Here is a 13,611-nt window from a genome sequence, read left to right on the forward strand (position 1 = left end):
CAGTATTTGAGGCCTATAAGTTACCATGGATTTAATATTTATGCCTGTACTCATGGTACCCCTCCTAAATTCACATTTGTAATACCATTTGTTCCAACAGACTGGAATTGGAAGACATGGAAATGAAGCACAACTCTACAGTGAAGCAGTTAATGAGGGAGTTCCAAACACAACTGGCCTTGAAGGAAAAGGAGCTTGATTCGGCAGTGAAGGAAGCCATTGGTGAGGCTGATGACAATTTAACTGACAAGATTTACAGCTGTAAAGCACAGGATTTAAGTGATTGAAACACAGGCCTCTGTTGTGGTAGAGAAACGATTTCAGTTTACTCGAGTCAACGTATTTTTAAGCCACAGAAACAACTGAGTTTAAATGGAAAATCAAAGTTACCATGCTCAACTGAGATTTACAAGAGAAGGGGTGGAATAAGTACACAGAATTTTTTTTTATTTTTTTTTATTTTTTTTTTATTTATGTTTTAATCTTGATGGTGAGTGGGTGGAACAAAATTTAGGGATCACTGCACTTGGAAACAGTACATTTGAGTCGCCCTGTTTCTTCCATAGCCGAGTCAAATTGTATAATCCTTGACACTTTGGCAGTATTGTTCACCTGACATACATGCCAATACAGTGTTTTGAGTTGAGTTAAGTTCTGTTGCATTCCAAATGGGATGTGAGTGAGCGGTTTGGAATAACAATTTGGGTACTTTATGTATGTGCTAACTCTGGCTTCTCTCCTTTTCCATGGCACAGCAAAGGCCCAGGCTGTGGAGGCTGAACTCATCTACAGCCATCGTGATGAAGCCAGTCAGCTACGGAAGGTGATTTCCCAAAAGGAGGACGATTTGCACAGAACTGTTCAGAAATATGAACAGGTTATACAGGTATTCCACTGGGAGGAGGTTCACAAACCTATTTTTTATATATATATATATATATATATAGAATGGAAAGGATATTAACTCCGCCCGTCATTTGGAAGCCATTACTGCACTAGCTGGCTGCCAGATAAATAGATCTGGGAACGACTGCTGAATCATCATATTTCAAACATATTCTAATGAATAGTCAGCAGCTATTATTAATCTGTCTGCTGTAATGTCTCCGTGTGTAATTAAGGGAGGGACGACTAAAATCGCCCAAGACGTCGGTTTGATTCGACTGAAATATTTGAGTTGTGATGCAGAGATGAAACATAGGAAATGACTCAGCCTTTGTTTTCAGAGTCGAGAGGAGGAGATGGGAGACAGAGTGTGGCAGGTTCAGAAGGAACTGGAGGAGCTGCAAGCAAGGAGCCAGAACACTTCTGAGGTACAAACACTTCAGACCCACAGACACATAGTACAACTGCCATACAATACATACCATGACCATATAAGCAAGGGTATATACTGTGACTCAAATTATTTAAAAGGGTCATATTTTTGCTAAACCTGCTTTTATTAGTCTTTGGTACATTTATTTGTTTTTGGGACCCTAATTGAGAAAATCCTGCTGACTTTAGGCCAGTATTAATTAGGGTGGTCACTGCTAAGTTTTACCCTGGGAAAGTGGATTTGAACATGAATTTTATGAGACTTTCCAAATAGTCTCACATCATATAAGTCATTTCCTCCTCCTGCAAAAAATGTGGCACAGACAGACACGGATAACTTTCAAATTTCTTTCAGTGCGTTGATTCTGAATGTGTTAAAGGGGTCATATTTTGCTAAACCCACTTTTATTAGTCTTTGATACGTTTATTTGTGTATTTTGGGACCCTAATAGTTCATAAAGTTTGAATTTGAACCCTTGAGGTGCTGCAAAGCTATCTTTATGTTAATTCTGGCAAAAATCGTGTGGATTTCGACAACCCGTTTTAATTCCTGCTTAATTTTTTTACATCTATAGCTAGTTGCGTCACAACATTTGCACATATAAGGTCAAGACTTCCGACGAACATTTCTCTGAGTACGACATATATGTTTGTTAACAGGTTGTGTTACATACTGAAAATATGTCCAAACTTCATTATCTGATTATCTAAAATGTTCTGTTGTTGGTTGAATGGGACAGAACAGCACAGCCAACAACCTGGAGGGGGTGGGGCATAACGTGACTCATTTGCATTTAAAGGGCCAGCGCTCAAAATGACATTTCTGGTGTCATTACTTAGGAATAGGGTTGAAGATGGACCTGTGGAGTTTAAGTAATGAAGAATTCAGATCCAAGCATAGCATTTACAGTTTATGTAGACCACAGGGAAATGTTTTAAAATGCATAATTCATTTAAAAAAAAAAAAAAAAAAGCAAAATATCACTCCTGTAAGTCTATTTTGGAACCACCATAGTATGACTGAATGATTCAAGTGAGACTGCAGCATCTGAATTTTTCACAATGCCTTTAACATATGTTCTTACTTTTTATGCAATAAGAGCAAGAGATTTTCTCTATCAGCATAAAAGATTCTGCTACAAATCTTATGTATAAGCTCTTAATAAAAATGTATTATTTTTGAGCATCACAAAACTCAATAACATGATATAATATACTCAAGTGTATCAGTGTTTTGTTACAGTCCCAGTGATTGATTTCACTGATGGCTGCTGTTTTGTCATTTTGTCACTCAATGCTGCAGATGTAGAAATTCATACTTACAGCTATTAAAGTTGACTGCATACGTGACAGGAGGCTTGGCTTAAATTTATACTGTGATTCTGCTCAAGTCATAAGTCACTTGCGTAAAATAACAATGGCCGAATGAAATCACATTTTTTTCTTCAGCCTTCTGGGAAGAGCCTGCCGTCTGATGGAAGTATTACTGGACATGAATGACAGCCTAATCTGAAAGCATTGTTTTTTTTTTGTCTGTGCCACGAGGTGTCTTTCAGATATCATATTATGTGAAAGTTCAGTTTCAGGTTAACTGACTTAGCAGTTATGCATTATCTCTTCCTTTGTCTTGCTTTGCAATTGAAGGATTCCGTCTGAGAGCTCAGGGACAATTTGCTTACATACTTTGCTCTGATCAGTCTCTCGCCCCAGTCGTGTGGCTGCCCTCCAAAGCTCGCCGGATGCTGTGAAGCTCATTTGAATCACCCAGGAATGTTCTCTTTGGAAAATAGAGTTTGTGAGGCAGCAGCCAGCTTCAGTCCCTGTTCTCAATTATCATCATACGAGGTGATTCTAGGCCTTAAATTTAATACTACAGAAACACTCCGATGCAAGATGTGCGTCCTGGAGAAGGGCCAGCTGGGACAAAAGTGCACACGGGAGACGTTTTACTCAGGTGTTGAGGTGCCATGAGACCCCTGCACAGTTTCTTCTACCTTTACACTCATGTCCAGATGCACTGAAACACAAAGAATTATGCTGCTCTCTGTGCTGCATTTTTCCCTGGTGAGGTAATAACTTTACAGGGGGATTGTATGGGTTTATGCTCCTGGAGTCCTTTCCTTACTACGGGCCTCACGAGCCATTCTTCATTTAGACAGTGGGTCAGGGTGTCTCTCCTGAGAGACAGCAGCAGACACAGCAGAAGTACAATTCAAGTTGAGTCTGTCTTCACACACTGAACCAGAGGTTATACAATAGGAAGAAGAGCAAGACGTCAAGTAGCAGTTGATTCTGAACTGGTCGCCCTTTCTCGTTGAGAGAGATTATATATGTTTTGTATATATGTTGAATGTCAAGCTGTTATGAAAGGTTTTGTTTTAGATAATTAGATTCTCTGCCAAGGTCCAATAGTTCTCCAATTCAACTCCCCATATCATGATTATGAAACATTCCAGATCCTGCTGCTGTTCATGGATCCACTCCAAAATCTAATCGTTTGTCTTGAACCCATGCTCTAACCTGCCACCAAGTTTAATTTAATAGTCACCACAGTAGATTTTGCTGCTGACACTCGGACAGGAGTGATCACATAAACTTCTTTATAGAGATATTGAACTTTGTACTGTGGAGTTAAATGCATGACTGTCTCTTTTTTTTTTTTTTCAAGTGAGTAAAATAAACAAGGCCTCGACTATTCAAAAAGGATAATTACTTGAGGTTGAACGTATTGTGTTGAGACATATTTAGAATCTCAACAGATGTGAGTTAGCTAAAGACTGGCGTACATCGGCATGTTGTAAATAAATAACTAAAGCTTCAACCTGCAACTTTTTGTTTATTTATTCTACAAATTTAAATCATTTAATGACTTATTGGCAATTATTCACTACAACTCTGGGGAATTATTAGTAAGGACCTATACAGGGTTCCTCCAGGGTCTTAAAAAGTTTTAAAAGTCTTGAATTTACAAATCTGCATTTAATACCTTAAAGTCTTTAAAAGGTATTAAATTAGATATGGTAGTAGGTCTTAAGCTTTGTTGTCATTAACTTGTTGGCTGTATTGTGTTTAAATGTGTCTGGGAAATATCTGTGCTACAAAGAAAGTAACGTTAGTCGACTCAGTTCCACCCATTCCAATCCGACAATTTATATTGAAGTTAGGACCAATTATCACTGACTTTGCAGCCCCCAGTGAGAAATGATCACAGAAATTAAAAGTAACCATGGGAAAGTGCAAATTTAATAACATCTGGTTGGAGAAAATGAGAATTTTTTCGGTGTGGTTGACATGAGTTTTTCCTAAATTGTAGGAGTCACAAATTTTTGCCAGTATGGCCGTGAAATAGGCATTAAATTCTGTTCTAAGGCAAGGCAAGGCAAGTTTATTTGTATAGCACATTTCAGCAACAAGGAGATTCAAGGTGCTTCACACAGGACATTGAAATACAACGACAAGGGAAAAAGAAACACATTTAAAACATAATAAAACATGTAAAAGGTGATGAAAAACAGCAAGTAAGAAAACAACACATAAAACCCCATAATATAAAAACACACATACTAAAGTAAGAGTTGCAGTGCAGAGTTTTGAAAGAGAATATAAAATTTAAAAAGTAAAAAGCCTTTTAGTCAAAAGCAGCAATGAACAGGTGAGTCTTTAACCTTGACTTAAAAGAACTCAGACTCTCAGCAGACCTGATATTTTCTGGTAGTTTGTTCCAGATACACGGAGCATAGAAACTGAACGCTGATTCTCCATGTTTAGTTCTGAGTAGTCTTAAAAAGTCTTAAATTTAACTTGTAAAAACCCTGCTATTTTACTTCATTATTTACTTTGCAGTAACTCATTTACATAAGACAGTTTTTAGACGTACATGTAGATCTGCCTTTTTAACATGCTGTATTTCCTCTTTTTTTATTTTCAGACACCGATAAGTACAGTAGAGCTGCAGGTAGGAATTCATTCAGACTAGCAGCATGTCGTCTGTCCATGAAGGCCATTACTTTTCCACTTTAATATTCCTAAAATATATTGTTTTGTCCACCTTATCCCTCTGTGTTTCAGGCCCAGCTTGCTGAGAAGACAACATTGCTGAGTGAGGCTCGGTTGAAAGAACAGGAGTTTATTGAGAGAGTGAGTATCAGGCGTTGCGTGTGCTCCACGAAGGGACAAGTGAGCAGTAAATCCCATGCAGTGTATTCCCAGGATTCTGTGACCTCCAGCAAGAGGAGCTACTGCTCTCCTGCTGCATCAGCTTAATTACAAAGCACATCTGTTTACATTTGGTTTAACCCTATAAACAAGAAGAACAACGCACAGTTTTTTTCTCACAAATCGTCATTCTCACAAACAACCCCCAAGGATGACCAAATAAATGCTTTGCTTTTTGTCCCATGCAACAACTGGTCTAATGTGTAGAATTAACTCACTGAGGTCACGTAGATGTTTTCATTATTAATGAATGCATGTGCTTTTTTTTTTTCACTGTAGATTCACTCGCTTGAAGACAAGATTAAATGTTTCCATCGAAGCACTGTTGTAACTCATCTTGGGAGCACGTATAAAGGTAATTTTCACACCAGGGATCACTTAGTACTGCTGTTTTAGCCAAGTTTTTTCTCATATCACAACAACAACATCATGCAAAACACTTAAAACAGTCTAATATTATGGGAAACCAGAACATATATCATATACACCCACAGTTTAAAACATCCAACTTAATTGTGAAGGGGTTTTAAACACATAGCGTATAATTATTGTTTGTAATAAAGTATGTTTTTTTTGTTTTTTTTCACTTATCTGCTTTAATTTTCCCTCGCCTCACTGCTCTGTAGGACCTCTGATCAGAGATGGTGTTTTGACATATTGTCGTTAATCTGCCCACATCGCTTTATGAATCAGAGATGAGACAGGAGATGCTGAAATGGAGGGTTGTGTGGTCTGGTTTAGCTATGGTTTTGAGGACATTTTGGCCAATCTAAGCGTGATTTCTAAGCTCGCCGGTTAAGATTGGAGCTATGGTTGTAATTAGGGTTTGGTTAAGGTTAGAGTAAGGGTTAGGACTAGACCTATAAGTGTTGTGGTTAAGGTTAGGGTAAGCCTCTGGAGACTGACTGAAAGTCCTCAAGTATATTATAAACATAGCGTGGTGTATCATCGACTGCTCTGGAAGATGTTGGGGGCATTGACTGTCTTCAGCCTTCCTGCTAGAACTTCCCTGCTGGTGTAATAAAGAGAATGTGCTGTCAGAACGAGGGGGGTGGTGGTGAAGAAGAAGCCATCCTTGGTTTTAATGGGTTTTGCAGACTGTGGTCTTAACGTTTCCCACACAGAACCCTGCAACACGCACGCTTTAACCTCTTAAATCCTCCACTTCTAGTACACATAGATCAAGATCCAGACATTCTGAGTTATATTTGTGAAATTTTTTATTGGTTTTTACTTTTATTTGATCTTTGTAATGTGATGTGTGTTTAGTTTCACTTTGAGTACATGGAAATGTTAAGTCATTTTGAGGTATTGAATGTTTTTAATCTAGCTTTTATTTCACTGAATTTTTTCAGGTGTTTATTAAAAGAAGCTGAAAATGAGATTGAAGAATTCATCCATAATGTACTATGTCATTTTATTGTTGGAAGTGTTTTTTTGTTTGTTTTTTTCACTGCTAGTTTTAGTTCCATCTTGGTTTTAATTTCCTCTCTTAACCCTGCTCAGATCCTACACCTGTTTTGTCTATATTTCCATGGCATTACAGGAATTATTAGTGACAAAGCATAGCCCTCTTTGTGTATCTGGTTGAGATAGATGTCTGGTGAAGCTCTGATGTCTGATTTTTAGGTCTATGGAAAGGCTCAAATGGGGCAGCGTGGGGTCGAGGGTACAAAGGCTAAAGGGTTTACTGATGACCCAATACTTCACCCTGGACATCAAAGAGCTGTTTGCTCTTCTCTATCACCTTCTCCTGTCGCCTAATCACACAGTTCCTCTTGGCATGCAGGAACATGTGGTGTCGTCTAAACGATTATTCCAGATAGGCTGATAGTACGTGGGTGTACAGTAGTCTGCTGTGATAGTTCCATATTAAAAACCTGAAGGAGCAGTAAGTGTTACCAGACCTGTCCACGTTGTAACACAGTTTCCCATTCATAGTTTTTAAAGGGATAATGGTTTTATAGCTTTGGGCAGAGAATTTAAGCATTTATTTTCAGCCTGTTGTAGTAATGAAGTGTTCATGCTGAGCTGTGCCATTATTTCCTTTGCTACTATTTTCTGCTGAATTTAAACACATACCTGGACGTAAAGTGTTCTGTGTTTTGTTGCTGATATAAACATGACGTTTAAAATTATAACAAGGTTTCACCTGGAGTGACGTCAATTAAGGACTGCTTAAAAGGGTTGTATGTCAGATTAATATTCAGAACTCTCAACATCAAGAGGAAGTCGCATACTAGAACACATTTAGGACTACCACATTTAAGACCACCAGTCAGTGCTATGTGTCTACAGACTATATCGCCCACAGAATAAAGTCTAAAGCTCATTGTTTTCACACATTTGTGTTATGGTATCATCAAGTTTTGTTCATCAAACAAAACTCATAGCCGGTTATTTTTTTTGTTTATTTTTTAAATTCTTTTTATTGCAATTTAAAATATATTAAACAAGTCCAGTGTAAAATAAAACTAAACACATACACCCCCTCATACACACACACACACACACACACACACACACATACGCACACACAGCCGGTTATTTTGACAGTAGTCAAAATAACAGTGTCTTATAATCTTCATGTGTTGCATCAGCTGCTAGTTTACATTATAGCTCTGTTAGCTTAGCGCTGTTTTTAGAAAACAACCACAGTAAAACTACAAATTTCATCTATTTTCTGTATAGTTTGTGTTGTCAGTAGTTGCACTAAAGATCTGTTTGAAATCATCCAAACAAGGTCCGAACTGTCAGTTTAGTCTAAACCATGGATCAACAAACGGCAACTTAACAAAGATAATAACATTACATAATAACGGTATACCTTCATATCGGCATAATCAAACTCACCCATGTAGAAGAAACACTGTCATTTTTGCATAAAATTCCATTCTTTTCATTTAGAGCTGTGTCCTGTGGTGCTTCTAGCTTTCGTCACTTTCTTTGACTCTAAAAGTTGTTTCTTAGTGGTTCTAAACCCATCTCGTCACTTTCTGACGTTTTGGTCAAAGGCACCTCGGTGCATAAATCTACTGGTCTGTCTATATTACTCTATTTAGTTCATATCTCTATAATCTAGTACATTGGCATCTGACATAACCTCAAACTTATTTATTCTAAACATTCATGATAATTTTTGTCATATTTAAAAGTAGAAATACTACATATTGCCCCTTTAAAAGAATATTGACACAAAAGTAAACAAGAAAAGCACTCGGAGAGCGCAGACCTCCGCCAAGACAGATCCCCTCCCCCCATCACCACCAAAATTTAATCATTTCTTCCTTGTGTCAGTATCAACATTTCCTGAAAATTTCGTAAAAATTCGTCCATAACTTTTTGAGTTATCTTGCTCACAAACAAACACGGACGCAAACACACAAAGCAAAGAGATCACAATACCTCCTGGCAGAGGTAACTAGAAAAGCACTCAGACAGTGCAGATCAGTGTACCCCCACCCCCCGCCCCCCCCATCACCACCAAAATTTAATCATTTGTTCCTTATGCCAGTATGAACATTTCCTGAAATTTTCACCTAAATCCATCCATAACTTTTTGAGTTATCTTGCACACGGACAGAAAGAAAGACAAACCAATGCCGGCAAAAACATAACCTCCTTGGCGGAGGTAATTACAAACTACATTTCAAATGTTGAGACATGGGCTCAGATTTGCATCAAATTCATGTTTAAATGCTGTTAAACCACATTGTTGTATGTCTGAATGGGTCCTATATAATAAAATGTGTCGTTCATTTTTCAGATCCTGGTTACAACAGCTCTGATGCACTCTCAGAAGCCACTGAGATGGAGTACCTGAGGAAGGTTCTCTTTGAATACATGATGGGACGCGAAACAAAAGTAACTTTTTTTGCCATCTTAGATTATTTAAAAGAGTGATACTTAGATTTTTTAAATGGAATTATGCATTTTAAAATATTTCCCTGTGGTCTACATAAACTGTAAATGCTCTGCTTGGGTCTGAATTCTTCATTAATTCAACTCCACAGGTCCATCTTCAACCATATTTCTGACTAATGACACCGGAAAGGTCGTTTTGAGCTCTGGCAATTAAATACAAATGAGCCACTTCACACCCCACCCCCTCCAGGTTGTTGACTGTGCTTTCTATCCCATTCAGCCACTTGTGTTCGTTAATACAACCAACAACTGAACATTTTAGCTAATCAGCTCGAAGTTTGAACATTTTTTCAGCTTTTACTACAACCGCTGCTGCTGAAAAACAATTATGTCGTACTCGGAGAAATGTTCGTCCGAAGTCTTGACCTTATATGTGCAAATGTCGTGACTTCACTATTTATAAAATGTAACAAATTAAGCAGGAATTAAAACAGGTTGTAGAAATCCACTCGATTTTTGCCGGAATGAATATAAAGATAGCTTTGCAGCACCTGGAGGGTTCAAATTCAAACTTTATGAACTATTAGGGTCCAAATACACAAATAAATGTACCAAAGACTAATAAAAGTGGGTTTAGCAAAATATGACCCATTTAACACATTCAGAATGAACACACTGAAAGAAATTTGAAAGTTATTCATGTCTTTCTGTGCCACATTTTTTGCAGGAGGAGGAAATGACTTATATGATGTGAGACTATTTGGAAAGTCTCATAAAATTCATGTTCAGATCCACTTTCTCAGGATAAAAATTAGCAGTGACCGCCCTAATTAATATTGGCCTAAAGTCAGCAGGATTTTCCCAGCTCCAGCAAACAGTCTTTATGGCAACACGGCAGACCTCCCTGGGTGGAGGATGTCCCCCAGGCTGCCTGTGAGCACATACATCTTGCATGACGCAGATTTGCCATTTCGAGCCATGCTGGCCTTGTTTAGTGTTAGTGGAGCGGTTAGGTTTCCTACACAGCAGCCCTGTTTCTGATTATCTCTGTGTTTATGTGGAAACGCATGCACCCTAGCAGATAGGCCTGGATTTGATTATGCAGATAATGCTTTTTTTTTTGGTCTTGTAGGACTTTAATTATCTCAGAACAAGCTTTATTTCATTATGTCACAGGTAGTAGTAGAAATCCATCTGGTGTAAAAGTAATTTGAGTACTGAAAAAACAAGTATTTAAAGACGGGGTTTCTGCAGATCCTTAAAGGTCTTAAGTATAATTTCTAGTGAACTTATAAGATGAGTTTCAGGCTTTATGTTGTCTTAAAAATGTGTAAAAATTGATTTTGTGCTTGTTGAAAATGACAAACTTAAAGCCCGCTGTCCCTTGTGCTTACATGTAAAGACACTGAAGATGCATGGAACCTCAGGAACAACCTAAAAAAGACTACCAGTAAACACTTACCATAACACAGTATAAATTTTCTCTATTTGCTGTATTCAATGTGCAAGCTTCAGTGATACATGACCCAAGATTCAGTTGTGTTCATTATGACCGTAAATGTCTTAAAGGGGTCATATTTTGCTAAACCCACTTTTATTAGTCTTTGGTACATTTATTTGTGTTTTTAGACCCTAATAATTCATAAAGTTTGAATTTGAACCCTCCAGGTGCTGCAAAGCTATCTTTATATTCATTCCGGCAAAAATCGAGTGGATTTCTACAACCTGTTTTAATTCCATCTTAATTTGTTACATTTTATAACTAGTTATGTCACGACATTTTCACATATAAGGTCAAGACTTCCGAAGAACATTTCTCCGAGTATGCCGTAATTGTTTGTCAGCAGCAGCAGTTGTAGTAAAAACTGAAAAAATGTCCAAACTTTGAGCAGATTACCTAAAATGTACAGCTGTTGGTTGTATTAATGAACACAAGTGGCTGAATGGGACAGAGCAGCACAGTCAACAACCCGGAGGGGGTGGGGTCACGTGCATTTAAAGGGCCAGCGCTCAAAACAATCTTTTTCATGTCGGTACTCAGATATACAGTTGAAGATGGACCTGTGGAGTTGAATTAATGAAGAATTCAGATCCAAGCATAGCAGTTACAGTTCATGTAGACCACTGGGAAATGTTTTAAAATGCATAATTCCATTTAAAAAAAAAAAAAAATATCAGTCCTTTAAATTTGACTTATTCAGAACTGCAGAAACCATCAAAAGGCATGTAATGATGAAAACCTTCCAGATTTTTATGTTAATTTGTACATTTTTTTTTGCTCTTTACAGACAATGGCCAAAGTGATTACCTCTATGCTCAAGTTTCCTCCAGACCAAGCCCAAAAGGTTTTGGACAAAGAAGACTCAAAAACGATTGTACGTGTCTGTTTCTTTAAAGTCAGTTTACTTCAATCCATTTAAGTTCAAATGAGGAGGACTGTTTTGTATTGATAATCAGAAGGAAACTGAAAAAAAAAATAGTGAAGGCTTAATGTTTTAAATGGCATATATAGCATCACTGTTGTTGCTGTGAAAATGATAGAAAATATGACATTTCACATCATGCGTGACACCACACCACTGTATGCAGCTGACTGAGATGTGTGTGTGTGTGTGTGTGTTCCTCCACAGGCTTGGTTACGATGAGCGTCAGGCTGGTTTTGGGTACGTTTGGATGAAATTATACTGCTGTGCTGCTGCTACTGCTGAAGGGGAAGACTGCCAAGGATTTGATCAAGCCCTTCTCTCTGCATTTCTTGTCTTTTTATGTGTTTGTGTGGGTGTTTTTATGTGTGTATGAGCACATGCTGGGACATATGTGTGTGTGTGTGTGTGTGTGGGGAAGTATGTGTGAATATAGCTAATAATATGAGGGAAATCGAGAACATGCCAGAAAAACAAATCTTCCATAAATCTGGTTTTACTTTGAAATTTTTAATTTATATATATATATATTTTAGATGAAGACGAATAGTTTTTGTTTAGTTCGTGTATAAAGATTGGCTTGTGCAATATTTGATTCATTATTATTACTTTTGGATGCTGACGGTCAGTTGATTCTTAGGTTTCTTTGCTGTTGTTGTCTGAATCACTTCCTCTGTAAAAGACCCTTTAACTGTGTTCTCGCACCACATTAAGATACCGGCCTCTGGACCTTGTTTGTTTGACACGGCTTTTCTATGCTTTTTATTTTGTCAACACTGACATAGAATCCCAAAATTACAAAACTGTAAATTGTATTATGATGATTAAAACTGTATTATAGGGCACTATATGACTTGCTATACATTTTCAGACTCACAAATTAAATCTTATTTACAGAACATCATTTGTCAGTCCTTTATCTTAATTATCTTACTGCGTCCTCTGTGTTAAATCCAATGTCTTATCTCATTGCTCAGTTTTATACTGTTAAGCTTTAGTTCCAGGTGATAAACAGTGTGATTACCTGAGTGGATGAGTAGAATGCAGACGCCACCAGACATTTAAGTAGTCCTCTAATGACCTTTGTCTTTGATCTATGAACTGCAAACACTGGTATTAAATTTATGCAAAGTTTTCAATATCGTTACGGGAGAGATTAGAATATTTAATGATGTGGGAACCAGTCATAAGACTTTGTTTCAAGCCTAATGGTCTTCATAAGACTATAAAGACCTGTGAGATGATTTGGTTGTAGAAATAAGACAACGTGAGTAAAAGGTGGACAGTACTTATGTGATACTGAAGAAACTATATCAGCATTTTGTGAAACTGGAGCAAAAATGTTCCAACAATAGAATTCATAGAAACAATAGATTTGTCATTGTCATTTTGTGCTGACTTTCAAAGAAGCTGCATTATTTGTAGTAGATGTTTCTACTGCAGAAACCCTTACAGTATTTATAAGTTACTGTGGGGACATCTTAGGTTGCCTTTAGTTTTATTTTTACAGGGTTGTAATGACCACACATCATTGTCAGTCTCTAAAAATACAAGAAAGTGCAGGAAGTATATGCCCAGTGTTGAACATGAGAATTAAATGCTTTCTGCAGGTAATGATCAATATTTGGTACATTTTAAAGTTCCACTCTTGTTTTGAGTGAATGTTTACTTAGAGTATAATCCTGAGATGTATAGTATACAAGGAGGAGCAGGGCCACACTGAAGATTTTTAATATCTGGAGAATTAAGATGTAATTTTATAGCAATAAATTTACAAAGGAGAAATATCTGA

The 13,611-nt window shown here is 37.4% G+C and overlaps 1 protein-coding gene across 5 annotated transcripts in view; it reads left to right on the forward strand.

The window, feature by feature from the left end:
• Positions 1–12,718, forward strand: part of golga4 (golgin A4) — a 31,484-nt gene extending 18,766 nt beyond the window's left edge. For 4 of the 5 annotated variants that reach the window (XM_030155406.1, XM_030155407.1, XM_030155409.1 and 1 more), the window contains 9 exons: positions 101–222; positions 756–886; positions 1,227–1,313; positions 5,246–5,272; positions 5,386–5,454; positions 5,812–5,887; positions 9,299–9,396; positions 11,685–11,771; positions 12,027–12,718. In XM_030155406.1, the coding sequence (XP_030011266.1) occupies positions 101–222; positions 756–886; positions 1,227–1,313; positions 5,246–5,272; positions 5,386–5,454; positions 5,812–5,887; positions 9,299–9,396; positions 11,685–11,771; positions 12,027–12,041 (712 nt within the window). In that variant the 3' untranslated portion in view covers positions 12,042–12,718. The remainder of the gene's footprint in view (positions 1–100; positions 223–755; positions 887–1,226; positions 1,314–5,245; positions 5,273–5,385; positions 5,455–5,811; positions 5,888–9,298; positions 9,397–11,684; positions 11,772–12,026) is intronic. The other variant, XM_030155408.1, reaches the window with a different exon arrangement.
• Positions 12,719–13,611: the final 893 nt, after the last annotated feature.

This window comes from Sphaeramia orbicularis, chromosome 15 (genome assembly GCF_902148855.1).
Source record: "Sphaeramia orbicularis chromosome 15, fSphaOr1.1, whole genome shotgun sequence".
NCBI classification, from domain to species: Eukaryota; Metazoa; Chordata; class Actinopteri; order Kurtiformes; family Apogonidae; genus Sphaeramia; species Sphaeramia orbicularis.